The 27675-nt window shown below is 40.0% G+C and overlaps 3 protein-coding genes across 8 annotated transcripts in view; 2 read left to right on the top strand and 1 right to left on the bottom strand.

Annotated features, from left to right (window-relative positions):
• Positions 1 to 27675, bottom strand: part of LOC118219963 (zinc finger protein 708-like) — a 235537-nt gene that overhangs the window by 167266 nt on the left and 40596 nt on the right. The gene's annotated exons all lie outside the window — the stretch shown is intronic.
• LOC118219947 (zinc finger protein 345-like) lies at positions 968 to 27675 on the top strand. 6 transcript variants are annotated; one of them, XM_035403465.1, is made up of 3 exons: positions 1027 to 1258; positions 3912 to 5110; positions 5195 to 7061. In XM_035403465.1, the coding sequence occupies exons 2-3, from the start codon at positions 3945 to 3947 to the stop codon at positions 6189 to 6191; spliced, it is 2163 nt and encodes a 720-aa protein (XP_035259356.1). In that variant the 5' UTR covers positions 1027 to 1258; positions 3912 to 3944; the 3' UTR covers positions 6192 to 7061. The 6 variants fall into 6 exon arrangements, with proteins under 6 accessions (XP_035259353.1, XP_035259356.1, XP_035259357.1 ...); XM_035403466.1 differs by having other exon boundaries at positions 1046 to 1258; positions 3912 to 4827; positions 5665 to 7061; XM_035403463.1 differs by lacking the exons at positions 1027 to 1258; positions 3912 to 5110; positions 5195 to 7061 and adding exons at positions 10430 to 10651; positions 14297 to 16747; positions 27075 to 27675.
• On the top strand, positions 21035 to 27675 carry LOC118220002 (zinc finger protein 525-like). Its single transcript, XM_035403595.1, has 3 exons — positions 21035 to 21255; positions 24545 to 25544; positions 26553 to 27675. Exons 2-3 carry the CDS (start codon positions 25046 to 25048, stop codon positions 27092 to 27094), a joined length of 1041 nt encoding a protein of 346 aa, XP_035259486.1. The 5' UTR covers positions 21035 to 21255; positions 24545 to 25045; the 3' UTR covers positions 27095 to 27675.

Raw genomic sequence — 27675 nt, 5'->3', positions numbered from 1 at the left:
TGTCATTTATGGAAAAGATAAAATGTATAAAAATGGAACATTCAACCAATATCCAATATCTTTAGTATAAGTTAGGTAGGAATAGTGTTCACTGTGTGAACTGAACTGTGTTCTTGGCTAGAAATAGCTGTACGAAATGAGTATTGTGCCTTATTGAACCTGTGTTTCGTAGTTGTCCGTGTCCATACGTGGCTTTGGATAAAAGTGTCTGCTAAATAAATGTAATGTAATGTAATGTAATATAATGACAATGTTTTCCGATTCCGTAGTAGCAAATGAGCAGATATATTTATATTTTTGCCATCAAAATCTGCCATGCTATCATGGCAGTCAAAGAGGGCCATCCTTTGAATTGTACAAGGTCCGACCATTAGGTGGAGAATTTTTCCACCAGGGGGAATGTTTGAAAATATAATTTATTTTATTTAGAAATTTGATCTAGATCATTTCCCTCTATACCAACAGTGGCCCATGTTGGTATAGAGGGAAATTAAGAAGTATATATACTGACCAAACAGACTCTAAGACTTCAAAACATTTACCTACAAGACTTACATAGTAAAGCTTAGGTCAAGGTTTATATTAAATTTCACATGGTGAAAATCTGGAAAGAACACTGGGACAACAGGGAAACAGGTAGACATGTGTATAGAATAGAAAAACACGTTGGTGCTGGGAGAATGGGGAGCTGGAATCGGAAATAAGAAACCATTATAACCTGCTGGTCATACAGGACTCAATAATACACTGTATAAAAAAGGTAAGCATCCAACAGAAAAATTCTTACACTGTAATAAACCAGAACTGGTAGAATACATATTATTTCAATGAAAAGCATACAGTAAAAAAACAAAAGTTTATTTGTATCATTGAGGAATGTAAAGCACAGTATATCATTATATTTCAAACAAAATATTTGCTTACATAATCAGCTTTCTGAAGGAAACTAATTAGTTAAAAGAATGTAGTTTGTCTGCCAAATCTACTGCTCCACACTCCAATCCAGTTGGTGGCGGTAATGCAACAAAAGCTGGTTTGTAAACCATCATTCCTCCACAGAAGTAGACGAAGAAGAAGTAGGAGGGGAAAGAAGAAAAGCAGGAGACCTGGCGTATTTCCGTAGATTAAGCCTGCTCTTCTGAACAGAATGCTGTTCGTTTTACATTTTATGGCTAACACAGATTTTGCGAGCACGTTCGATCCTTCGCTTCCCAGAATTTAATTTCGTCCAGTTTAACAAACGAGCGAGTGAATCTGGGTAAGTCCCCAACATTCTGATGCTTTCACTGTTCAGTTAGTTTTGTTTACAAGCAACAAGCTTCAAATCGGGTTGGTTTTCATTCGCTAATGTTTGCATGAGATATGTGTTTGCGAGTTTGTTCGTTGATTTTATGCTAGAATTGTGCACGTTATTTTATTATTTATTTTCCAATTAGAAAGCTTCGTACTGGTACAGCGTTACTTCTTTATGAGATTGCCAGTACCATTACAAAGAGTTAAAAATCTCGCCCAATGGTGTGCACGACAATGTCGTAACCTTGTATGACGCTGCCGGAAATTTATCCGTGGGGAACGTGGAAATCCCAGAAATAAGCCTATTGGGTGGCATTGCCTGTTACAGTCTTCACTACAAAATTGAGGTGGTTAGGCTCTAATTACTGTTCAGTTAAGTAGCCAGCCGCATTATGTGCGTCCCCACCTATGCTTGTAAACTAAATGGTGCAATGGAATTCTGATGTGATCTGGCAAAAAAGTAAATACTTGACATCCTATAACTACAGGAGAATAATACAGCATGGCGAGATTAGATGTTGATTAGCCTCGCGAGCCAGTCTCTTTTTCACTTGGTTAAACATCCTGGCCGATGTCTTGACGTTCTAGGCATGAACGAAGGAGGCAGCCTTCCTAGGATAGTTGTATTTTACATACCAATCGGAGTGTTTTGACCAGGCGTGGTCTGAAACATGCACCGGAAAACATTACCGGAGCCAAACCTTTTCCATAGACCCGCGTCAGTTCGCCACTATTTGTGGTAAACGATTGTTTGCCTGTTATAATCAATACAATCAAAACCAGTGCTTCTTCTGGCCATTTTTCTGGGTATTTATTTGATAGCTGACTGCATACCGTAGGCCACCCTTGAAAAATTAAACTTTTGCCAAATCCTGTAGGCAAGCAAGCGAGTACATCTCTGTTCGATAACAGCGAATCCAAACATACGCACTGAAGGTCCTTCAACGAAGTCACGCCATGTATTTGGCAAGTCTTTGATATAACAGAATTAAAATCTTTTTCGAATTTGTCCATTATTCTGTTTTTAGGAGATAATTTGGGTTAGGTCGATAGCTTTGTCCGTTTCTCTGGAGTCTTTCAGTCGGGACTTAAGCCGCGTTTCCACCGCAGGAACTATACCCCGGAACTAGGAACATTTTGAGGAACTTTAGATTGCAGCACACACGGAACAGAGGGAGTGGGGGTGGGGGGAGGGGTGAGGCTCCCAGCGACAGAGACTCCTCTCTTTTGCCCCAGAAAGTACATGCGTTCGTCCAGACTAGGAGTTGATTGATACCGATTTAGCATTTTGTCAGCAATTACATTACAGGCATTTGGCAGATGCTCTTATCCAGAGCGACGTACAACAAAGTGTATAAACATAACCAGGAACAAGTATGACGAAACCCCTAGAGAGAAGTACCGGTCCAAGTGCAGGGAACAACCGCATAGTTCAACTTTGACCCTGAAGGTTAAACTGATTAACACTAACAACGAGAACGGCAACAACGCAGTCTATGGAAAAAATACAAGTAGTAGTTAAGACAGTTAATGCACCTAAGTCACCTACGAAACAGCAGCCTAGTTACAACCCTAAGCTTACAGTCATTGGGACAAGGGGACAAGTACAGCATCAAGACAGGACACATTCACACATAGTGGTAGATCCTTGTAAAAGGGCACTTTCTCAATGCTGTAAATCATACTGAAGAATGGATTTCTTCTTGATCTCTAAGTCCTTGATTGAATGTTTAATTGAAAGAGCTTTTTCCATGAGTGGGTAATGCTGCATGAACCAGCAGCTGCTCTGAGGCTCGCTGCCCTAATGCTGGCTAGCAGCCCAGCAGAGTTAGAGGCTGCCCAGCCATTAGCTGCTTGGTGACTGTGGGCTGACTGGAGCCACTTAGGCGAGCCTGTGGCCACAGGTAGCCAGGGTGTGCGAACCCTCCCCCTGTACAGAAGGGCCGCTGTTAGCCACAGACGTACAGTAACTCACCCCGCGCACCTACCCTAGGACATGGCTCTCGATGGCCGCAACTGATTTTGTTATGGCAGCCAGTGCTCATGGTATGTCCAGATGGTCTAACTGGGGCACTGCACTGGACAGCGATGGTGACTCTGTGCCAGTCCAGGCAGCAACATCTCAAAAAGAAATGGGGGTGGTGAGATGGGAGCAAGGTGACCTGAGCGGGACCCGGTCAGCCAGCAAACCACAGCACCCCAAAATCTTTAGGATGAACCCCTAGAGCAGCGGCCTCAAAATCCACATCACAAGTGTCCAGGGGCATCCAGTGATGCTGCTGGTGTACACCACTTCCACCATACATCTGATGCAGACCAGTGTTCTGACCACCTTGTGCTATGGCCAGCCCAGCCTTCACATTCTGAGTCACTTCAGAAGGTTTTCTGCCGCTATTCCATAAGATAACAAGAAAAAAGGCAAACATAGAGGCTGTTTGTTTAAATTGTTCTTATGAAATTGACATAAGGTATCAATCAGGGATGATCGAATGGTTTCTCCCAGCTTGTAATGCAAGAGTGTCCACTGTAGTCAGTCAGGCAGAATTTAAAGAATGTGTGAGCTGCTTCAGTAGGACCTGTTTTATTAAGGCTACATACCTTCCCTTGTTTCCTTCCAGGAGCTGCACTTCTGCACACCTTTGAGTAGCAGTATGATGCAGGCAGAAATCTGTCTGAGACAGGACACTGTGACAACACTACCAGAGTTCACTGAGGAGCACAGGATCAGACAGAAAGAAGAGGAACTCAGTGGACTGGAGTCTGTCCACATGGCAGAGTCAGAGACAGTGTGTGCTGCACCAGGACTCGATACACTGGAGCCAGAGTGTGTTACAGCACACTGTGGGGTCAGTGATGTACACCACACACACACACCACTGATTAAAACAGAAACTGATCTGGGCTCCACCCACACTGGAGATCTTTTTGAGACTGTGAACATAGACAATAAAGAGCTGCGATATGTAACCCGTCTGCAGCCTAACCAAATCAAAACCGAGACTGATGATGTAGGATACCTTAAAGCAGAACACATTGGTGGCTTGCTGGATATTAAATGTGTTAATATTAAAACGTGTGAAATGAAGTGTGAATCCAGTGAAAGTATAGTGAGTGATCTCATGAATACTGTGGTAAGTGAAGCTGCAGTTGATCACAAAGACCAGATTGAACCATGGCAATGTGCCGGAGAGTCAGAACCCAACTGTAAAAAAGAAATTAATGATGTGCCTACCAAATATGTGGATGTAAATCATCACTGTGAAATGATCACTGAAAGTGGTCACACCAGAATTGTCCAGAAGATTACAAACAATACCAACAAACATAATAATTTCCAGGGAATGGATGTGATAAATCAACACATGATAAATAATTCAAGTAAAAACCAAAGCCTTTTGAATTTCCGTCAAAAAAATATCATTTGTAGAAATAATGGTGCAACTAATACAGGTCAAAAGCGTTACAAATGTTCTCTGTGTGAGAAGTGCTTTAATTCCAAATCTGGTTTAAAAAAACACCTGACAATTCATACAGGTGAAAAGCCCTACAAATGTTCTCAGTGTGGGAAGTGCTTTAATTCCAAATCTAGTTTAAATAGACACCTGAGAGTTCATACAAGTGAAAAGCCCCACAAATGTTCTCATTGTGGGAAGTGCTTTGCCACTATATCTAATTTAAATGCCCACCAGAGAATTCATACAGATAAGCCCTACAGATGTTCTCAGTGTGGGAAGTGCTTTTCCACAATATCTCATTTCACTTCCCACCAGCGAATTCATACAGGTGAAAAGCGTTACAAATGTTCTCAGTGTGAGAAGTGCTTTAATTACAAATCTGGTTTAAAAACACACCTGACAATTCATACAGGTGAAAAGCCCTACAAATGTTCTCAGTGTGGGAAGTGCTTTAATTCCAAATCTGGTTTAAATAGTCACCTGATAATTCATACAGGTGAAAAGCCCTACAAATGTGCTCAGTGTGGGAAGTGTTTTTCCTCAACATCTAATTTAAATTCCCACCAGCGAATTCATACAGATGAAAAGCATTACAAATGTTCTCAGTGTGGGAAGTGCTTTAATTATAAATCTGGTTTAAAAATACACCTGACAAGTCATACAGGTGAAAAGCCCTACAAGTGTTCTCAGTGTGGGAAGTGCTTTACTTCCAAATCTAGTTTCAATAGACACCTAAGAATTCATACAGGTGAAAAACCCTACAAATGTTCTCAGTGTGGGATGTGTTTTTCCTCAACATTTAATTTAAATATCCATGAGAGAATTCATACAAGTGATGAGCCCTACAAATGTTCTCAGTGTGGGAGGTGCTTTTCCACAATATCTCAATTCACTTCCCACCAGCGAATTCATACAGGTGAAAAGCCCTACAAATGTTCTCAGTGTGAGAAGTGCTTTAATTCCAAATCTGGTTTAAAAGCACACCTGACAATTCATACAGGTGAAAAGCCCTACAAATGTTCTCAGTGTGGGAAGTGTTTTTCCTCAAAATCTAATTTAAATTCCCACCAGCAAATTCATACAGATGAAAAGCGTTACAAATGTTCTCAGTGTGGGAAGTGCTTTAATTATAAATCTAGTTTCAATAGACACCTGAGAATTCATACAGGTGAAAAACCCTACAAATGTTTTCAGTGTGGGAAGTGCTTTGCCTTTATATCTTCTTTAAATATCCACCAGAGGATTCACACAGGGAGAAAGCCATACAAATGTAGTGAGTGTGGGAAGACTTTTAAATGGAAATATTATTATAAGGCACACAAGATAATTCATTCAGGTGAAAGGCCCTTCAAATGTAGTGAGTGCGAACAGTGTTTTAATACCAAATATCGTTTCAATCAACACAAGACATTTCATATAGGTAAAAAGTCCTACGGAGTGTAGGAAGTGTTTTTCCCAAATAAATTATTGAAATTGCCACAAGGTGATTCATACAGGTGAAAAGCCCTACAAATGTTCTGTGTGGGAAGTGTTTTTCCCAAATATGTAATTTACATACCCACCAGAAAAGAATGAACCTTTATAATTTCAGGCCACATTATTTAATTGAATTTACCCTACATATAAAATGTCCAGTATTTAAATTGTTCTGGTGAAAAACCACAGTTTTTATACAAGCTGAAGGGACTTTTCCACAGAGCCTTCTTCTCAAAGTGCCACTATAGGGTACCGACTCCTCAAATGAACTTTAAAATTTAGGATTTTTACCAGCAAGTTTTCAGGTGGAAATTTGCAATTGTAATTAATACTTTTTGTGACCTGCCTTCTGTACCAAACCTTTCCTTCTGTATAGTAGCACAGTATATCATTGCCCTGTGGTTTTCCTTGGTGATTGTATTTTTGAGAAGCATTTGAAATACAGCACAATAGCTGGGGCAAACTGGAATCCCATTTTCTTTAATAAGGAGTGTTTCACCATTTCTTTTTTTAGAAAAAGTAATTTCCCTTGGAGTCCAATTGCTGATATATTGTGATGATGAAACTGACACTAGCGTACCTTGTTTGAAAGACACAATGTGAAAACTCTTTGTATATACTGCTGTAAGAAACATGGATGTATGTCTTGCCAACATGTATCATGAAATGAACTTAACGGTATTGGCTTTCTCAGTTGTTTTACTGCCAATGTAGTGGCTGTGATGTGTTAATGAATTTAGTTTTAATTCCTGCTGTGCATTCCTGAACACTTACTGTGTATGAATTGTGTATGAAATAAATTTACATTGTGAATGTAAACATACCATGTTATGTAAATTTCTGTATGAATTGTATCTTTATCTAGCCTATATGGGTCATTGCTTTCTGCTTTACCACCCCTGTTTGTAAATGTAGTTTAATTCCTGCTTTACATTCCTCCTGTCAGCAAGGTGAGGATTAACTGAAATATGTTTAATTTTCTGACCCCAGCATTTTTAACTGTTAAAAAATATATTTTTATATATATATAAAAATATATATACTGGTAAATTTATTTATTTGATTTAATTTGGTAATTATTTTCAAAGATAATTATCAATTAAATCGTCAAATTATTTGATAGGCAGAGCAAACTGTTTGGATCAACCTTTATCGAATAGTACAACTCACAACCAGGTGAAAATTAAGAAGTTTAAGTGACAACAAATACATCTAATTTAAAGATGAGGTTCAACTACTTCAAAACAATTAACAAAGGTTACAGACATGGACAGTCACACAATAATTTACTGAGATAAGATGCCAAACCACAGCTTTTTTCCCAAAGTGGGGCGACATAGCTCAGGTGGTAAAAGCGGTTGTCTGGCAGTCGGAGGGTTGCTGGTTTGATCCCCCGCCCTGGGTGTGTCGAAGTGTCCCTGAGCCAGATACCTAACCCCTAACTGCTCCCAATGAGCTGATTGGTACCTTGCATGCCTTGCAGCCTTTCACCGTTGGTCTGTGAGTGTGAGTGTGTGTGTGAATGGGTGAATGAGAGACATAAATTGTAATGCGCTTTGGATCAAAGCGCTATATTAATGCAGTCCATGAAGTAATCCAAAATGCAGAAATCAAAAGACAGCAGAATAGTCCAAAAGAATCAGAGATGAAATGTAGAATGGCAGACCTAGATACAGGACTCAAATGCCCACTTCCAACTGTTACAAAACTACCTCCTTCCAAGTTGTCCAAAACTAACACTAAAACTAAAACAAAGCTGCATATTTTAACTGGTGAAAAAGAGGAGGGTACAGGGGCATGGACATCCTCTTTGACACACACACAAATAAATTCACCTTCAATAGTAAGCCCCCAGTTCCTGCTCTGTCTTTTATCCAGGCTTTGCTGGCTGAGAATTTCCAAGCTTCCTATGGCTGAGAACCCCTGCACCCTCATGTTACTCAGCCCTTGCACCATCATATTCCACTAGCTCCCCAGCCCGTTAATTGCTAATCCCTCACCAGCCCCTCCAGCCCAAAACACGTCCTTCACCTGAACTCTCCAGCCAACACCAGTCAATAGGAGATTTGTAACTGAGGGGGTACTGGATTTTATAGAGGAGGAGGCAGACAAAGACTAGAAACACCACTAAAAGAAGATGCAACCAATAGACTAATATTTTTAATTGTTTGGGAAAATGGTGGTGAAACTGTCATTTTGGTTTGGTTTCATGTATTTCAGTTATGATTTCCAGGAGTTTCCCATCAGCCTGGGGCATCATGCTGAGGAACCTGGAGATCTTCAGGGTTGATGTTAGGTTGATCTGGTTCAATGACATCACTGGTCTTGAGGTACAGCTTGTCATCAATCATCGAAACATCATTTTCCAATTTCAACTTTAATATACCCTAAAGTGGTTATTTGAATACCCTTTTAAACTATTTCTGCATCTAGTTTTATGAGTATGTAATATTGTGCTTGATATCTTGATGTGTATTTTGGGAAAGGAATACAAATTACTGCCTTATGGGAAACAATGGCCATGTAATTAATACTGTTCTACCATCAAAAGCTTTGGCCGATACTAGAACTGTATAAATTCCGATTGATGCAGAATAGCCTAAACCTGGTTGAGAACAATATATCAAATGGTAACTTTGTGTGGTTGCTATGGTTTGTGTATGACTGACGGGGCAAAGCTGCCCTGAGCACAATAACCTTCCCAGATAGCCAGTGACTCCAGACTGGATCTGTGCCAATTCTGGCCATAGCATTGCTGGGCTGGACTTGGCACAGATCCATTCTGGAGTCACTGGCTATCTGGGTTATTTCCTGCTAGCTCCAATGCTAACATTATTGACTTGTCACAATTAACCTCATAAAATATACAAAGGTGATTGCAATAAAGTGTATTGCTCTAAAGGTCTGTGGTAAATGCTGAAACACCAGATGATCACATGACATGAATGGGTAAGCAAGGGGGGTCTGGCAGTAGCCACATGAAGGCTGCATCCTAAGTCTGCTGAAGACTGGAAAGGGAATCCCACAGTTTAGCTCTGTCTTTACTGTATACCCTCCCACTTGATTAGGACTTCATGTAGAGTGACACTCGTTTTGGGATTAAGCCTCAGACTTGTACGTTTACACCCACAGCCTCGTGTGAGGGTGGTTTTTATATTACATAAATAATGGATTTGTCATTTATGGAAAAGATAAAATGTAGAAAAATGGAACATTCAACCAATATCCAATATCTTTGGCATAAGTTAGGTAAGAATACTTTTCACTGTGTGAACTGAACTGTGTTGCTAGAAATAGCTGTACAAAATGAGTATTGTCCCTTATTGAACCTGTGTTTCGTAGTTGTCCATGTCCATACGTGGCTTTGGATAAAAGTGTCTGCTAAATAAATGTAATGTAATGTAATATAACGACAATGTTTTCCGATTCCATAGTAGCAAATGAGCAGATATATTTTAATTTTTGCCATCAGAATTTGCCATGCTATCATGGCAGTCAAAGATGGCCATCCTTTGAATTGTACAAGGTCTGATCATTAGGTGGAAAATTTTTCCACTAGGGGGTTTGTTTGAAAATATAATTTGTTATTTTAATTTGAAATTTGATCTAGATCATTTCACTCTATACCAACAGTGGCCCATGTTGGTATAGAGGCAAATTAAGAAATAGACATACTGACCAAACAGACTCTAAGACTCCAAAACATTTACCTACGAGACTTACATAGTAAAGCTTAGGTCAAGGTTTGTATTAAATTTCACATGGTGAAAATCTGGGAAGAACACTGGGACAACAGGGAAACAGGTAGACACTTGCATAGAATATAAAAACACGTTGGTGCTGGGAGAATGGGGGGCTGGAAACGGAAATAAGAAACCATTATAACCCGCTGGTCATACAGGACTCAATGATACACTGTATAAAAAAGGTAAGCATCCAACAGAAAAATTCTTACACTGTAATAAACCAGAACTGGTAGAATACATATTATTTCAATGTAAAGCATACTGTAAAAAAAACAAAAGTTTATTTGTATCAATGAGGAATGTAAAGCACAGTATATCATTATATTTCAAACAAAATATTTGCTTACATAATCAGCTTTCTGAAGGAAACTAATTAGTTAAAAGAATGTAGTTTGTCTGCCAAATCTACTGCTCCATACTCCAGTCCAGTTGGTGGCGGTAATGCAACAAAAGCTGGTTTGTAAACCATCATTCCTCTACTGAAGTAGACGAAGAAGAAGTAGGAGGGAAAAGAAGAAAAGCAGGAGATCTGGCGTATTTCCGTAGATTAAGCCTGCTCTTCTGAACAGAATGCTGTTCGTTTTACATTTTATGGCTAACACAGATTTTGCGAGCACGTTCGATCCTTCGCTTCCAAGAATTTACTTTCGTCCAGTTTAACAAACGAGCGAGTGAATCTGGGTAAGTCCCCAACATTCTGATGCTTTCACTGTTCACTTAGTTTTGTTTACAAGCAACAAGCTTCAAATCGGGTTGGTTTTCATTCGCTAATGTTTGCATGAGATATGTGTTTGCGAGTTTGTTCGTTGATTTTATGCTAGAATTGTGCACGTTATTTTATTATTTATTTTCCAATTGGAAAGCTTCGTACTGGTACAGCGTTACTTCTTTATGAGATTGCCAGTACCATTACAAAGAGTTAAAAATCTCGCCCAATGATGTGCACGACAATGGCTTAACCTTGTATGACGCTGCCGGAAATTAATCCATGGGACATGTGGAAATCCCAGAAATGTGCATTTCAGGGTATTTAAGGCGGATGTGTAGGTCTCTCTTTTCCGGTTATCTTAGCCACCAAAACAATGGCAGCGACGAAGAGCTTTTTTGTTTTGTAGCGTTCCCCTGTGTACCAATTCGAAAAACAATTTATTTGCCCTTTCACAGCTTTCTCACATATGTACTCCAAAATAAGAAAAAAAAACTTGCTAGGTAGCATGACTGTCATGATGTTCCAAACTAACATAAACCAACCCATTACGATAGCTAGCTAGTTAGCTACTGCTTTGTGAATAAGATTACACTATTTTTGTAAACTTTTCTCCTCACATACATTTGGGTCTAAATCAAATGTCTGAGTCCCCTACCAACTCCTTTGTTTAAAAAAAAAAAAAAAATCTTTATTGTATTTTTTTTCATTCATTGAGAACTAACGCAGTTTAAGTCATGTGGTACTTGTTACTCAAGAATGTCATAAAATCAGTTAGCTAGCTATATTTTATGTTATGATTAGCAAATTACGTTTTAGCCAGCTAGTTTGTTAGCAAGCACATATTTGGATATTCAACGTTGAAACTGCAGATGCACGTTTATTTTAGTTGTTGATTGTAATTACAAAATATACTGACGGACATCGCCACAAGCCTACTTAAGATATATCAGCTGATTTAAAAATGTGTGGGTAGTTTTTTTTTATCAGCGATGAAAACAAACAATGAACTGTTTGTGAACTCAACACCGGCATTACACAGGCGATTTAACAAGCAATATAAATATTTATTAGGACAAGTACAGCACAAACATGTCACAAAATCGTAACGGTAGTACAAAACTTAGTTCAGAGATATTTCACTTCGGTATAACACAAGTAATTTTGTGGAGCCTAACACATTGTACTTACATAGCTTTGCCTCCCCTGCTGACCGTCAACGTTAACATAATCGCTTTTCCTCACAGCTATCCGGCTCCCTATTCGTTCATTTTCTGGACAACCGAGAGAAACACAGACGCTGTTAACGGACAGCAGATGTTGCTTCACGCTACGAAAACACAATGGAGTCACAAAATAATTTGAAATATCTCTTTAATCGGCTAACTTGCTGTGGTTAGCAAGCTAGCTATTTAGCTTCCTGACGAACCAGAGATAACGTTATACTTACCTTCGTAACCGAATATAAACTTCTCAAAAAAGAATTTATAGCCCTTGTCTAGTTCAGACCGCTTAACGTTCACTGGCAATTCTTCGACAATGCGGATAACATCGGACATAGTGAACTTTGGCAGAGCTATTAGGGACTGTGAACAAGTCGCTGTTTAGGCTCAGTTTTTCGGTAACCGGAAACAAAGTATCCCTACATCCGGTTTTGGTCGCCATCTTGTGAAATAAGCCTATTGGGTGGCATTGTCTGTTACAGTCTTCACTACAAAATTGAGGTGGTTAGGCTCTAATTACTTTTCAATTAAGTAGCCAGCTGCATTATGCGCGTCCCCACCTATGCTTGTAAACTAAATGGTGCAATGGAATTCTGATGTGATCTGGCAAAAAAGTAAATACTTGACATCCTATAACTACAGGAGAATAATACAGCATGGCGAGATTGGGAGTTGATTAGCCTCGCGAGCCAGTCTCTTTTTTCACTTGGTTCAACAGAGCCTGGCCGATGTCTTGAAGCTCTAGGCATGAATGAAGGAGGCAGCCTTCCCGGGATAGTTGTATTTTCCATACCAATCGGAGTGTTTTGGCCAGGCGTGGTCTGAAACATGCACCGGAAAACATTACCGGAGCCAAACCTTTTCCACAGACCCGCGTCAGTTCGCCACTATTTGTGGTAAATGATTGTTTGCCTGTTATAATCAATACAATCAAAACCAGTGCTTTTTCTGGCCATTTTTCTGGGTATTTATTTGATAGCTGACTGCATACCGTAGGCCACGCTTCAAAAAGTAAACTTTTGCCAAATCCTGTAAGCAAGCAAGCGAGTACATCTCTGTTCGATAACAGCGAATCCAAACATACGCACTGAAGGTCCTTCAACGAAGTCACGCCATGTATTTGGCAAGTCTTGATATAACAGAATTAAAATCTTTTTCAAATTTGTCCATTATTCTGTTTTTAGGAGATAATTTGGGTTTACTCGATAGCTTTGTCCGTTTCTCTGGTGTGTTTCAGTCGGGACTTAGATTGCAGCACAGACGGAACAGAGGGAGTGTCGGGAGGGGGAGGGGTGAGGCTCCCAGCGGCAGAGGCTCCTCCCTTTTGCCCCAGAAAGCACATGCGTTCGTCCAGACTAGGAGTTGATCGATACCGATTTAGCATTTTGTCAGCAATGGGACAAGTACAGCATCAAGACCCGACATTCACACGTGATGGTAGATCCTTGTAAAAGGGAATGCACTTTTCTCAGTGCTATAAATCTTACTGAAGAATGTATTTCTTCTTGATCTCGAAGTCCTTGATTGAATGTTTCATTGAAAGAGCTTTTTCCATGAGTGGGTAATGCTGAGGTTTGCTGCCCTAATGCTGGGTAGTAGCCCAGCAGAGTTAGAGGCTACCAAGCCGTTAGCTGCTTGGTGACTGTGGGCTGACTGGAGCCACTTAGGCGAGCCTGTGGCCACAGGTAGCCAGGGTGTGCGAACCCTCCCCCAGTAAAGAAGGGCCGCTGTTAGCCACAGACGTACAGGACCTCACCCCACACACCTACCCTAGGACATGGCTCTCGATGGCTGCAGCTGATCCTGCTATGGCAGCCGGTGCTCATGGTATGTCCAGATGGTCTAACTGGGGCACTGCACTGGACAGTGATGGTGACTCTGTGCAAGTCCAGGCAGCAACATCTCAAAAAGAAATGGGGGTGGTGAGATGGGAGCAAGGTGACCTGAGCGGGACCCGGTCAGCCAGCAAACCACAGCACCCCAAAATCTTTAGGATGAACCCCTAGAGCAGCGGCCTCAAAATCCACATCAAGTGTCCAGGGGCATCCAGTGATGCTGCTGGTGTACACCACTTCCACCATACATCTGATGCAGACCAGTGTTCTGACCACCTTGTGCTATGGCCAGCCCAGTCTTCACATTCTGAGTCACTTCAGAAGGTTTTCTGCCACTATTCCATAAGATAACAAGAAAAAAGGCAAACATAGAGGCTGTTTGTTAAAATTGTTCTTATGAAATTGACATAAGTTATCAATCAGGGACGATCGAATGGTTTCTCCCAGCTTATAATGCAAGAGTGACCACTGTAGTCAGTCAGGCAGAGTTTAAAGAATGTGTGAGCTGCTTCAGTAGGACCTGTTTTATTAAGGCTACATACCTTCCCTTGTTTCCTTCCAGGAGCTGCACTACTGCACACCTTTGAGTAGCAGTATGATGCAGGCAGGAGTCTGTCTGAGACAGGACACTGTGACAACACTACCAGAGTTCACTGATGAGCACAGGATCAGACAGAAAGAAGAGGAACTCAGTGGTCTGGAGTCTGTCCACATGGCAGAGTCAGAGACAGAGTGTGCTGCACCAGGACTCGACACACTGGAGCCAGAGTGTGTTACAGCACACTGTGGGGTCAGTGATGTACACCACACACACACACCACTGAGTAAAACAGAAACTGATCTGGGCTCCACCCACACTGGAGATCTTTTTGAGACTGTGAACATAGACAATAAAGAGCTGCGATATGTAACCCGTCTGCAGCCTGACCAAATCAAAACCGAGACTGATGATGGAGGATATCTTAAGACAGAACACATTGGTGGCTTGCTGGATATTAAATGTGTTAATATTAAAACGTGTGAAATGAAGTGTGAATCCAGTGAAAGTATAGTGAGTGATCTGATGAATACTGTGGTAAGTGAAGCTGCAGTTGATCACAAAGACCAGATTGAACCATGGCAATGTGCCGGAGAGTCAGAACCCAACTGTAAAAAAGAAATTAATGATGTGCCTACCAAATATGTGGATGTAAATCATCACTGTGAAATGATCACTGAAAGTGGTCACACCAGAATTGTCCAGAAGATTACAAACAATACCAACAAACATAATAATTTCCAGGGAATGGATGTGATAAATCAACACATGATAAATAATTCAAGTAAAAACCAAAGCCTTTTGAATTTCCATCAAAAAAATATAATTTGTAGAAATAATGGTGCAACTAATACAGGTCAAAAGCGTTACAAATGTTCTCAGTGTGAGAAGTGCTTTAATTCCAAATCTGTTTTAAAAAGACACCTGACAATTCATACAGGTGAAAAGCCCTACAAATGTTCTCAGTGTGGGAAGTGCTTTAATTCCAAATCTGGTTTAAAAACACACCTGGCAATTCATACAGGTGAAAAGCCCTACAAATGTTCTCAGTGTGGGAAGTGTTTTTCCTCAACATCTAATTTAAATAACCACCAGCGAATTCATACAGATGAAAAGCGTTACAAATGTTCTCAGTGTGAGAAGTGCTTTAATTCCAGATCCGGTTTCAAAACACACCTGACAGTTCATACAGGTGAAAAGCCCTACAAATGTTCTCAGTGTGGGAAGTGTCTTTCCTCACCATCTAATTTACATACCCACCAGCGAATTCATACAGATGAAAAGCGTTACAAGTGTTCTCACTGTGAGAAGTGCTTTACTTCCACATCTAGTTTCAATAGACACCTAAGAAATCATACAAGTGAAAAACCCTACAAATGTTCTCAGTGTGGGAAGTGTTTTTCCTCAACATCTAATTTAAATGTCCATGAGAGAATTCATACAAGTGACAAGCCCTACAAATGTTCTCAGTGTGGGAAGTGCTTTTCCACAATATCTCGTTTCACTTCCCACCAGCGAATTCATACAGATGAAAAGCGTTACAAATGTTCTCAGTGTGAGAAGTGCTATAATTCCGAATCTGGTTTAAAAAAACACCTGACAATTCATACAGGTGAAAAGCCCTACAAATGTTCTCAGTGTGGGAAGTGCTTTAATTCCAAATCTGGTTTAAATAGTCACCTGAGAGTTCATACAAGTGAAAAGCCCTACAAATGTTCTCAGTGTGGGAAGTGCTTTGCCTATATTTGTAATTTAAATGCCCACCTGAGACTTCATACAGGTGATAAGCCCTACAAATGTTCTCAGTGTGAGAAGCATTTTAATTCCAAATCTGGTTTAAAAATACACCTGACAATTCATACAGGTGAAAAGCCCTACAAATGTTCTCAGTGTGGGAAGTGTTTTTCCTCAACATCTATTTTAAAAACCCACCAGCAAATTCATACAGATGAAAAGCGTTACAAATGTTCTCAGTGTGGGAAGTGCTTTAATTATAAATCTGGTTTAAATACACACCTGACAAGTCATACAGGTGAAAAGCCGTACAAGTGTTCTCAGTGCGGGAAGTGCTTTAATTCCACTTCTAGTTTCAATAGACACCTAAGCATTCATACAGGTGAAAAGCCCTACAAATGTTCTCAGTGTGGGAAGTGCTTTAATTCCAAATCTAGTTTCAATAGACACCTGAAAATTCATACAGGTGAAAAACCCTACAAATGTTCTCAGTGTGGGAAGTGCTTTGCCTTTATAGCTTCTTTAAATGTCCACCAGAGGATTCATACAGTGGGAAAGCCATACAAATGTAGTGAGTGTGGGAAGACTTTTAAAACGAAATATTATTATAAGGCACACAAGATAATTCATTCAGGTGAAATGCCCTTCAAATGTAGTGAGTGCGAACTGCGTTTTAATTCCAAATATCGTTTCAATCGACACAAGACATTTCATATAGGTAAAAAGTCCTACGGAGTGTAGGATGTGTTTTTCCCAAATATGCAATTTACATACCCACCAGAAAAGAATGAACCTTTGTAATTTCAGGCCACATTATTTAATTGAATCTAGCCTATATATAAAAATTTCCAGAAGTTAAATTATTCTGGTGAGAAACCACACAGCTTTTATACAAGCTGGTGGGACTTTTCCACAGAGCCTTGTTCTCAACGCGCCACAATAGGGTACTGACTCCTCAAATAAACTTTCAAATTTAGGATTTTCACCAGTAAGTTTTCCAGTGGAACTTTGCACTTGTAATTCATTCTTTTTGTGACCTGCCTTCTGTAACAAAACTTTCCTGCTGTATAGTCGCACAGTATATCATTGCCCTGTGATTTTCCTTGGTGATTGTATTTTTGAGAGGCATTTGAAATACAGCACAATAGCTGGGGCAAACTGGAATCCCATTTTCTTTAATAACGAGTGTTTCACCATTTCTTTTTTTAGAAAAAGTAATTTCCCTTGGAGTCCAATTGCTGATATATTGTGACGATGAAACTGACACCAGTGTACCTTGTTTGAACAACTCAATGCGAAAACTCTTTGCATATACTGCTGTAAGAAACATGGTTGTGTGTCTTGCCAACATGTATCATGAAATGAACTTAATGGTATTGGCTTTTTAAATTGTTTTACTGCCAATGTAGAGGCTGTAATGTGTTAATGAATTTAGTTTTAGTTCCTGCTGTGCATTCCTGAACACTTACTGTATATGAGTTGTGTATGAAATAAATTTACATGGTGAATGTAAACATACCATGTTATGTAAATTTATGTATCAATTGTATCTTTATCTAGCCTGTACGGGTCATTGCTTTCTGCTTTACCACCCCTGTTTGTAAATGTAGTTTAATTCCTGCTTTACATTCCTCCTGTCAGCTAGGTGAGGATTAATTGAAATATGTTTAATTTTCTGACCCCAGCATTTTTAACTGTTTAAACCCTTGTTTGACGTGTGGCACTCTGAATACCAAACACAAGTGCATCAACCGTTAAAACACCTCACTTACCCAACATGTAAAAAATATTTGTTTGACTTAATTTGGTAATTATTTTAAAAGATAATTATCAATTAAATCGTCAAATTATTTGATAGGCAGAGCAAACTGTTTGGATCAACCTTTATCGAATTGTACAACTCACAACCAGGTGAAAATTAAGAACAAATACTCACATCTAATCTAAAGATGAGGTACAACAACTTTAAAACAATTAACAAAGGTTACAGACATGGACAGTCACATAATTTAATGAGAAAAGATACCAAACCACAGCTTTTGTCCCAAAGTGGAGTGACATAGCTCAGGTGGTAAAAGTGGTTGTCTGGCAGTCGAAGGGTTGCCGGTTTGATCCCCCGCCTGGGCGTGTCGAAGTGTCCCTGAGCCAGATACCTAACCCCTAACTGCTCCCAATGAGCTGACTGGTACCTTGCATGCCTTGCAGCCTTTCACCGTTGGTCTGTGAGTGTGAGTGCGTGTGTGACTGGGTGAATGAGAGACATAAATTGTAAAGCGCTTTGGACGAAAGCGCTATATAAATGCAGTCCATGAAGTAATCCAAAATGCAGAAATCAAAAGACAGCAGAATAGTCCAAAAGAATCAGAGATGAAATGTAGAATGGCAGACCTAGATACAGGACTCAGATGCCCACTTCCAGCTGTTACAAAACTGCTTCCTTCCAAGTTATCCAAAACTAATACTAAAACTAAAACAAAGCTGCATATTTTAACTGGCGAAAAAGAGGAGGGTGCAGAGGCATGGACACCCCCTCTGACACACACACACACACACACAAATTCACCCTCAGGTAGTATCCCCCAAGTTCCTGCTCTGTCTTTTTTCCAGGCTTTGCTGGCTGAGCACTTCCAAGCTTTCTATGGCTGAGAACCCCTGCACCCTCATGTTCCGCAACCCCTGCACCCTCATGTTCCGCAACCCCTGCACCCTCATATTCCACAACCCCTCCACCCTCATGTTCCACAACCCCTACACCCTCATGTTACTCAGCCCTTGCACTATCATATTCCACTAGCTCCCCAGCCCTTTAATTGCTAATCCCTCACCAGCCCCTCCAGCCCAAAACACGTCCTTCACCTGAACTCTCCAGCCAACACCAGTCAATAGGAGATTTGCAACTGAGGGGGTACTGGATTTTATAGAGGAGGCAGAAAAAGACAAGAAACACCACTAAAAGAAGATGCAACCAATAGATTGTTAATTGTTTGAGAAAAATGTGGTGAAACTGTCATTTTGGTTTGGTTTCATGTATTTCAGTTATGATTTCCAGGAGTCTCCCATCAGCCTGGGGCATTATGGTGAGGAACCTGGAGATCTTCATCAGGGTTGATGTTAGGTTGATCTGGTTCAATGACATCACTGGTCTTGAGACGCAGCTTGTCATAAATCTTCGAAACATCATTTTCCAATTTCAACTTTAATATACCCCAGAGTGGTCATTTGAACACCCTTTTAAACTATTTCTGCATCTAGTTTTATGAGTATGTAATATTGTGCTTGATATCTTGATGTGTATTTTGGGAAAGGAATACAAATTACTGCCTTATGGGAAACAATGGCCATGTAATTAATACTGTTCTACCATCAAAAGCTTTGGCCGATACTAGAACTGTATAAATTCCGATTGATGCAGAATAGCCTAAACCTGGTTGAGAACAATATATCAAATGGTAACTTTGTGTGGTTGCTATGGTTTGTGTATGACTGACGGGGCAAAGCTGCCCTGAGCACAATAACCTTCCCAGATAGCCAGTGACTCCAGACTGGATCTGTGCCAATTCTGGCCATAGCATTGCTGGGCTGGACTTGGCACAGATCCATTCTGGAGTCACTGGCTATCTGGGTTATTTCCTGCTAGCTCCAATGCTAACATTATTGACTTGTCACAAATATCACAATTAACCTCATAAAATATACAAAGGTGATTGCAATAAAGTGTATTGCTCTAAAGGTCTGTGGTAAATGCTGAAACACCAGATGATCACATGACATGAATGGGTAAGCAAGGGGGGTCTGGCAGTAGCCACATGAAGGCTGCATCCTAAGTCTGCTGAAGACTGGAAAGGGAATCCCACAGTTTAGCTCTGTCTTTACTGTATACCCTCCCACTTGATTAGGACTTCATGTAGAGTGACACTCGTTTTGGGATTAAGCCTCAGACTTGTACGTTTACACCCACAGCCTCGTGTGAGGGTGGTTTTTATATTACATAAATAATGGATTTGTCATTTATGGAAAAGATAAAATGTAGAAAAATGGAACATTCAACCAATATCCAATATCTTTGGCATAAGTTAGGTAAGAATACTTTTCACTGTGTGAACTGAACTGTGTTGCTAGAAATAGCTGTACAAAATGAGTATTGTCCCTTATTGAACCTGTGTTTCGTAGTTGTCCATGTCCATACGTGGCTTTGGATAAAAGTGTCTGCTAAATAAATGTAATGTAATGTAATATAACGACAATGTTTTCCGATTCCATAGTAGCAAATGAGCAGATATATTTTAATTTTTGCCATCAGAATTTGCCATGCTATCATGGCAGTCAAAGATGGCCATCCTTTGAATTGTACAAGGTCTGATCATTAGGTGGAAAATTTTTCCACTAGGGGGTTTGTTTGAAAATATAATTTGTTATTTTAATTTGATCTAGATCATTTCACTCTATACCAACAGTGGCCCATGTTGGTATAGAGGCAAATTAAGAAATAGACATACTGACCAAACAGACTCTAAGACTCCAAAACATTTACCTACGAGACTTACATAGTAAAGCTTAGGTCAAGGTTTGTATTAAATTTCACATGGTGAAAATCTGGGAAGAACACTGGGACAACAGGGAAACAGGTAGACACTTGCATAGAATATAAAAACACGTTGGTGCTGGGAGAATGGGGGGCTGGAAACGGAAATAAGAAACCATTATAACCCGCTGGTCATACAGGACTCAATGATACACTGTATAAAAAAGGTAAGCATCCAACAGAAAAATTCTTACACTGTAATAAACCAGAACTGGTAGAATACATATTATTTCAATGTAAAGCATACTGTAAAAAAAAACAAAAGTTTATTTGTATCAATGAGGAATGTAAAGCACAGTATATCATTATATTTCAAACAAAATATTTGCTTACATAATCAGCTTTCTGAAGGAAACTAATTAGTTAAAAGAATGTAGTTTGTCTGCCAAATCTACTGCTCCATACTCCAGTCCAGTTGGTGGCGGTAATGCAACAAAAGCTGGTTTGTAAACCATCATTCCTCTACTGAAGTAGACGAAGAAGAAGTAGGAGGGAAAAGAAGAAAAGCAGGAGATCTGGCGTATTTCCGTAGATTAAGCCTGCTCTTCTGAACAGAATGCTGTTCGTTTTACATTTTATGGCTAACACAGATTTTGCGAGCACGTTCGATCCTTCGCTTCCAAGAATTTACTTTCGTCCAGTTTAACAAACGAGCGAGTGAATCTGGGTAAGTCCCCAACATTCTGATGCTTTCACTGTTCACTTAGTTTTGTTTACAAGCAACAAGCTTCAAATCGGGTTGGTTTTCATTCGCTAATGTTTGCATGAGATATGTGTTTGCGAGTTTGTTCGTTGATTTTATGCTAGAATTGTGCACGTTATTTTATTATTTATTTTCCAATTGGAAAGCTTCGTACTGGTACAGCGTTACTTCTTTATGAGATTGCCAGTACCATTACAAAGAGTTAAAAATCTCGCCCAATGATGTGCACGACAATGGCTTAACCTTGTATGACGCTGCCGGAAATTAATCCATGGGACATGTGGAAATCCCAGAAATGTGCATTTCAGGGTATTTAAGGCGGATGTGTAGGTCTCTCTTTTCCGGTTATCTTAGCCACCAAAACAATGGCAGCGACGAAGAGCTTTTTTGTTTTGTAGCGTTCCCCTGTGTACCAATTCGAAAAACAATTTATTTGCCCTTTCACAGCTTTCTCACATATGTACTCCAAAATAAGAAAAAAAAACTTGCTAGGTAGCATGACTGTCATGATGTTCCAAACTAACATAAACCAACCCATTACGATAGCTAGCTAGTTAGCTACTGCTTTGTGAATAAGATTACACTATTTTTGTAAACTTTTCTCCTCACATACATTTGGGTCTAAATCAAATGTCTGAGTCCCCTACCAACTCCTTTGTTTAAAAAAAAAAAAAAAATCTTTATTGTATTTTTTTTCATTCATTGAGAACTAACGCAGTTTAAGTCATGTGGTACTTGTTACTCAAGAATGTCATAAAATCAGTTAGCTAGCTATATTTTATGTTATGATTAGCAAATTACGTTTTAGCCAGCTAGTTTGTTAGCAAGCACATATTTGGATATTCAACGTTGAAACTGCAGATGCACGTTTATTTTAGTTGTTGATTGTAATTACAAAATATACTGACGGACATCGCCACAAGCCTACTTAAGATATATCAGCTGATTTAAAAATGTGTGGGTAGTTTTTTTTTATCAGCGATGAAAACAAACAATGAACTGTTTGTGAACTCAACACCGGCATTACACAGGCGATTTAACAAGCAATATAAATATTTATTAGGACAAGTACAGCACAAACATGTCACAAAATCGTAACGGTAGTACAAAACTTAGTTCAGAGATATTTCACTTCGGTATAACACAAGTAATTTTGTGGAGCCTAACACATTGTACTTACATAGCTTTGCCTCCCCTGCTGACCGTCAACGTTAACATAATCGCTTTTCCTCACAGCTATCCGGCTCCCTATTCGTTCATTTTCTGGACAACCGAGAGAAACACAGACGCTGTTAACGGACAGCAGATGTTGCTTCACGCTACGAAAACACAATGGAGTCACAAAATAATTTGAAATATCTCTTTAATCGGCTAACTTGCTGTGGTTAGCAAGCTAGCTATTTAGCTTCCTGACGAACCAGAGATAACGTTATACTTACCTTCGTAACCGAATATAAACTTCTCAAAAAAGAATTTATAGCCCTTGTCTAGTTCAGACCGCTTAACGTTCACTGGCAATTCTTCGACAATGCGGATAACATCGGACATAGTGAACTTTGGCAGAGCTATTAGGGACTGTGAACAAGTCGCTGTTTAGGCTCAGTTTTTCGCTGTCAGAAATGGACTTGATAGTTGTATTTTCCATACCAATCGGAGTGTTTTGGCCAGGCGTGGTCTGAAACATACACCGGAAAACTTTACCGGAGCCAAACCTTTTCCACAGACCCACGTCAGTTCGCCACTATTTTGGGTAAATGATTGTATTGATTATAACAGGCAAACAATCAAAACCAGTGCTCCTTCTGTCCCATTTTTCTGGGTGTTTATTTGATAGCAGACTGCATACCGTAGGCCACGCTTGAAAAATTAAACTTTTGCCAAATCCTGTAGGCAAGCAAGCGAGTACATCTCTGTTCGATTACAGGGAATCCAAACATACGCACTGAAGGTCCTTCAACGAAGTCACGCCATGTATTTGGCAATTCTTGATATAACAGAATTAAAATCTTTTTCAAATTTGTCCATTATTCTGTTTTTAGCAGATAATTTGGGTTTACTCGATTGCTTTGTCCGTTTCTCTGGTGTGTTTCAGTCGGGACTTAGATTGCAGCACACACGGAACAGAGGGAGTGTCGGGAGGGGGGAGGGGTGAGGCTCCCAGCGGCAGAGGCTCCTCCCTTTTTCCCCAGAAAGCACTTGCGTTCGTCCAGACTAGGAGTTGATCGATACCGATTTAGCATTTTGTCCGCAATGGGACAAGTACAGCATCAAGACAGGACACATTCACACATAATGGTAGATCCTTGTAAAAGGGAATGCACTTTTCTCAGTGCTATAAGTCTTACTGAAGAATGTATATCTTCTTGATCTCGAAGTCCTTGATTGAATGTTTAATTGAAAGAGCTTTTTCCATGAGTGGGTAATGCTGAGACTTGCTGCCCTAATGCTGGGTAGTAGCCCAGCAGAGTTAGAGGCTACCCAGCCGTTAGCTGCTTGGTGACTGTGGGCTGACTGGAGCCACTTAGGCGAGCCTGTGGCCACAGGTGGCCAGGGTGTGCGAACCCTCCCCCAGTACAGAAGGGCCGCTGTTAGCCACAGACGTAGAGTACCTCACCCCGCGCACCTACCCTAGGACATGGCTCTCGATGACTGCAGCTGATCCTGCTATGGCAGCCGGTGCTCGTGGTATGTCCAGATGGTCTATCTGGGGCACTGCACTGGACAGTTATGGTGACTCTTTGCCAGTCCAGGCAGTAACATCTCAAAAAGAAATGGGGGTGGTGAGATGGGAGCAGGGTGACCTGAGCGGGACCCGGTCAGCCAGCAAACCACAGCACCCCAAAATCTTTAGGATGAACCCCTAGAGCAGCGGCCTCAAAATCCACATCAAGTGTCCAGGGGCATCCAGTGATGCTGCTGGTGTGCACCACTTCCACCATACATCTAATGCAGACCAGTGTTCTGACCACCTTGTGCTATGGCCAGCCCAGCCTTCACATTCTGAGTCACTTCAGAAGGTTTTCTGCCACTATTCCGTAAGATAACAAGAAAAAAGGCAAACATAGAGGCTGTTTGTTAAAATTGTTCTTATGAAATTGACGTAAGGTATCAATCAGGGACGATCGAATGGTTTCTCCCAGCTTATAATGCAAGAGTGACCACTAGTCAGTCAGGCAGAGTTTAAAGAATGTGTGAGCTGCTTCAGTAGGACCTGTTTTATTAAGGCTACATACCTTCCCTTGTTTCCTTCCAGGAGCTGCACTACTGCACACCTTTGAGTAGCAGTATGATGCAGGCAGGAGTCTGTCTGAGACAGGACACTGTGACAACACTACCAGAGTTCACTGAGGAGCACAGGATCAGACAGAAAGAAGAGGAACTCCATGGTCTGGAGTCTGTCCACATGGCAGAGTCAGAGACAGAGTGTGCTGCACCAGGACTCGACAAACTGGAGCCAGAGTGTGTTACAGCACACTGTGGGGTCAGTGATGTACACCACACACACACACCACTGATTAAAACAGAAACTGATCTGGGCTCCACCCACACTGGAGATCTTTTTGAGACTGTGAACATAGACAATAAAGAGCTGCGATATGTAACCCGTCTGCAGCCTGACCAAATCAAAACCGAGACTGATGATGGAGGATACCTTAAGACAGAACACATTGGTGGCTTGCTGGATATTAAATGTGTTAATATTAAAACGTGTGAAATGAAGTGTTAATCCAGTGAAAGTATAGTGAGTGATCTGATGAATACTGTGGTAAGTGAAGCTGCAGTTGATCACAAAGACCAGATTGAACCATGGCAATGTGCCGGAGAGTCAGAACCCAACTGTAAAAAAGAAATTAATGATGTGCCTACCAAATATGTGTATGTAAATTATCACTGTGAAATGATCACTGAAAGTGGTCACACCAGAATTGTCCAGAAGATTACAAACAATACCAACAAATATAATAATTTCCAGGGAATGGATGTGATGAATCAACACATGATAAATAATTCGAGTAAAAATCAAAGCGTTTTGAATTTCCATCAAAAAAATATAATTTGTAGAAATAATGGTGCAACTAATACAGGTCAAAAGCGTTACAAATGTTCTCAGTGTGAGAAGTGCTTTAATTCCAAATCTGGTTTAAAAAAACACCTGACAATTCATACAGGTGAAAAGCCCTGCAAATGTTCTCAGTGTGGGAAGTGCTTTAATTACGAATCTGGTTTAAAAAAACATCTGACAATTCATACAGGTGAAAAGCCCTACAAATGTTCTCAGTGTGAGAAGTGCTTTAATTCCAAATCTGGTTTAAAAAAACACCTGACAATTCATACAGGTGAAAAGCCCTACAAATGTTCTCAGTGTGGGAAGTGCTTTAATTCCAAATCTAGTTTAAATAGACACCAGAGAGTTCATCCAATTGAAAAGCCCTACAAATGTTCTCATTGTGGGAAGTGCTTTGCCACTATATCTAATTTAAATGCCCACCAGAGAATTCATACAGATGATAAGCCCTACAGATGTTCTCAGTGTGGGAAGTGCTTTAATTCCAAATTTGGTTTAAATGGACACCTGAGAGTTCATCCAAGTGAAAAGCCCCACAAATGTTCTCATTGTGGGAAGTGCTTTGCCACTATATCTAATTTAAATGCCCACCAGAGAATTCATACAGATGATAAGCCCTACAGATGTTCTCAGTGTGGGAAGTGCTTTTCCACAATATCTCATTTCACTTCCCACCAGCGAATTCATACAGGTGAAAAGCGTTACAAATGTTCTCAGTGTGGGAAGTGCTTTAATTCCAAATCTGGTTTAAATAGTCACCTGACAATTCATACAGGTGAAAAGCCCTACAAATGTTCTCAGTGTGGGAAGTGTTTTTCCTCAAAATCTAATTTAAATTCCCACCAGCGAATTCATACAGATGAAAAGCGTTACAAATGTTCTCAGTGTGGGAAGTGCTTTAATTATAAATCTGGTTTAAAAATACACCTGACAAGTCATACAGGTGAAAAGCCCTACAAGTGTTCTCAGTGCGGGAAGTGCTTTACTTCCACATCTAGTTTCAGTAGACACCTAAGAATTCATACAGGTGAAAAACCCTACAAATGTTCTCAGTGTGGGATGTGTTTTTCCTCAACATTTAATTTAAATGTCCACGAGAGTATTCATACAAGTGACGAGCCCTACAAATGTTCTCAGTGTGGGAGGTGCTTTTCCACAATATCTCAATTCGCTTCCCACCTGCAAATTCATACAGGTGATAAGCCCTACAAATGTTCTCAGTGTGAGAAGTGCTTTAATTCCAAATCTGGTTTAAAAGCACACCTGACAATTCATACAGGTGAAAAGCCCTACAAATGTTCTCAGTGTGGGAAGTGTTTTTCCTCAAAATCTAATTTAAATTCCCACCAGCGAATTCATACAGATGAAAAGCGTTACAAATGTTCTCAATGTGGGAAGTGCTTTAATTATAAATCTAGTTTCAATAGCCACCTGAGAATTCATACAGGTGAAAAACCCTACAAATGTTTTCAGTGTGGGAAGTGCTTTGCCTTTATATCTTCTTTAAATATCCACCAGAGGATTCACACAAGGAGAAAGCCATACAAATGTAGTGAGTGTGGGAAGACTTTTAAATGGAAATATTATTATAAGGCACACAAGATAATTCATTCAGGTGAAATGCCCTTCAAATGTAGTGAGTGCGAACAGTGTTTTAATACCAAATATCGTTTCAATCGACACAAGACATTTCATATAGGTAAAAAGTCGAGTGTAGGAAGTGTTTTTCCCAAATAAATTATTGAAATTGCCACAAGGTGATTCATACAGGTGAAAAGCCCTACAAATGTTCTGTGTGGGAAGTGTTTTTCCCAAATATGTAATTTACATACCCACCAGAAAAGAATGAACCTTTATAATTTCAGGCCACATTATTTAATTGAATTTAGCCTACATATAAAATGTCCAGTATTTAAATTGTTCTGAACCATTGTATAAAAAAATTGTATAAGAACCACAGTTTTTCAATCACATTTTCTTTAATAACGAGTGTTTCACCATTTCTTTTTTTAGAAAAAGTAATTTCCCTTGGAGTCCAATTGCTGATATATTGTGATGATGAAACTGACACTAGCGTACCTTGTTTGAACGACACAATGTGAAAACTCTTTGCATATACTGCTGTAAGAAACATGGATGTATGTCTTGCCAACATGTATCATAAAACGAACTTAACGGTATTGGCTTTCTCAGTTGTTTTACTGCCAATGTAGTGGCTGTGATGTGTTAATGAATTTAGTTTTAATTCCTGCTGTGCATTCCTGAACGCTTACTATGTATGAATTGTGTATGAAATAAATTTACATTGTGAATGTAAA

The sequence above is a fragment of the Anguilla anguilla genome, chromosome 2 (assembly GCF_013347855.1).
Source record: "Anguilla anguilla isolate fAngAng1 chromosome 2, fAngAng1.pri, whole genome shotgun sequence".
NCBI classification, from domain to species: domain Eukaryota; kingdom Metazoa; phylum Chordata; class Actinopteri; order Anguilliformes; family Anguillidae; genus Anguilla; species Anguilla anguilla.
Note: the sequence above shows the minus strand (reverse complement) of the source record. Positions and strands in the feature narration are given on the sequence as shown.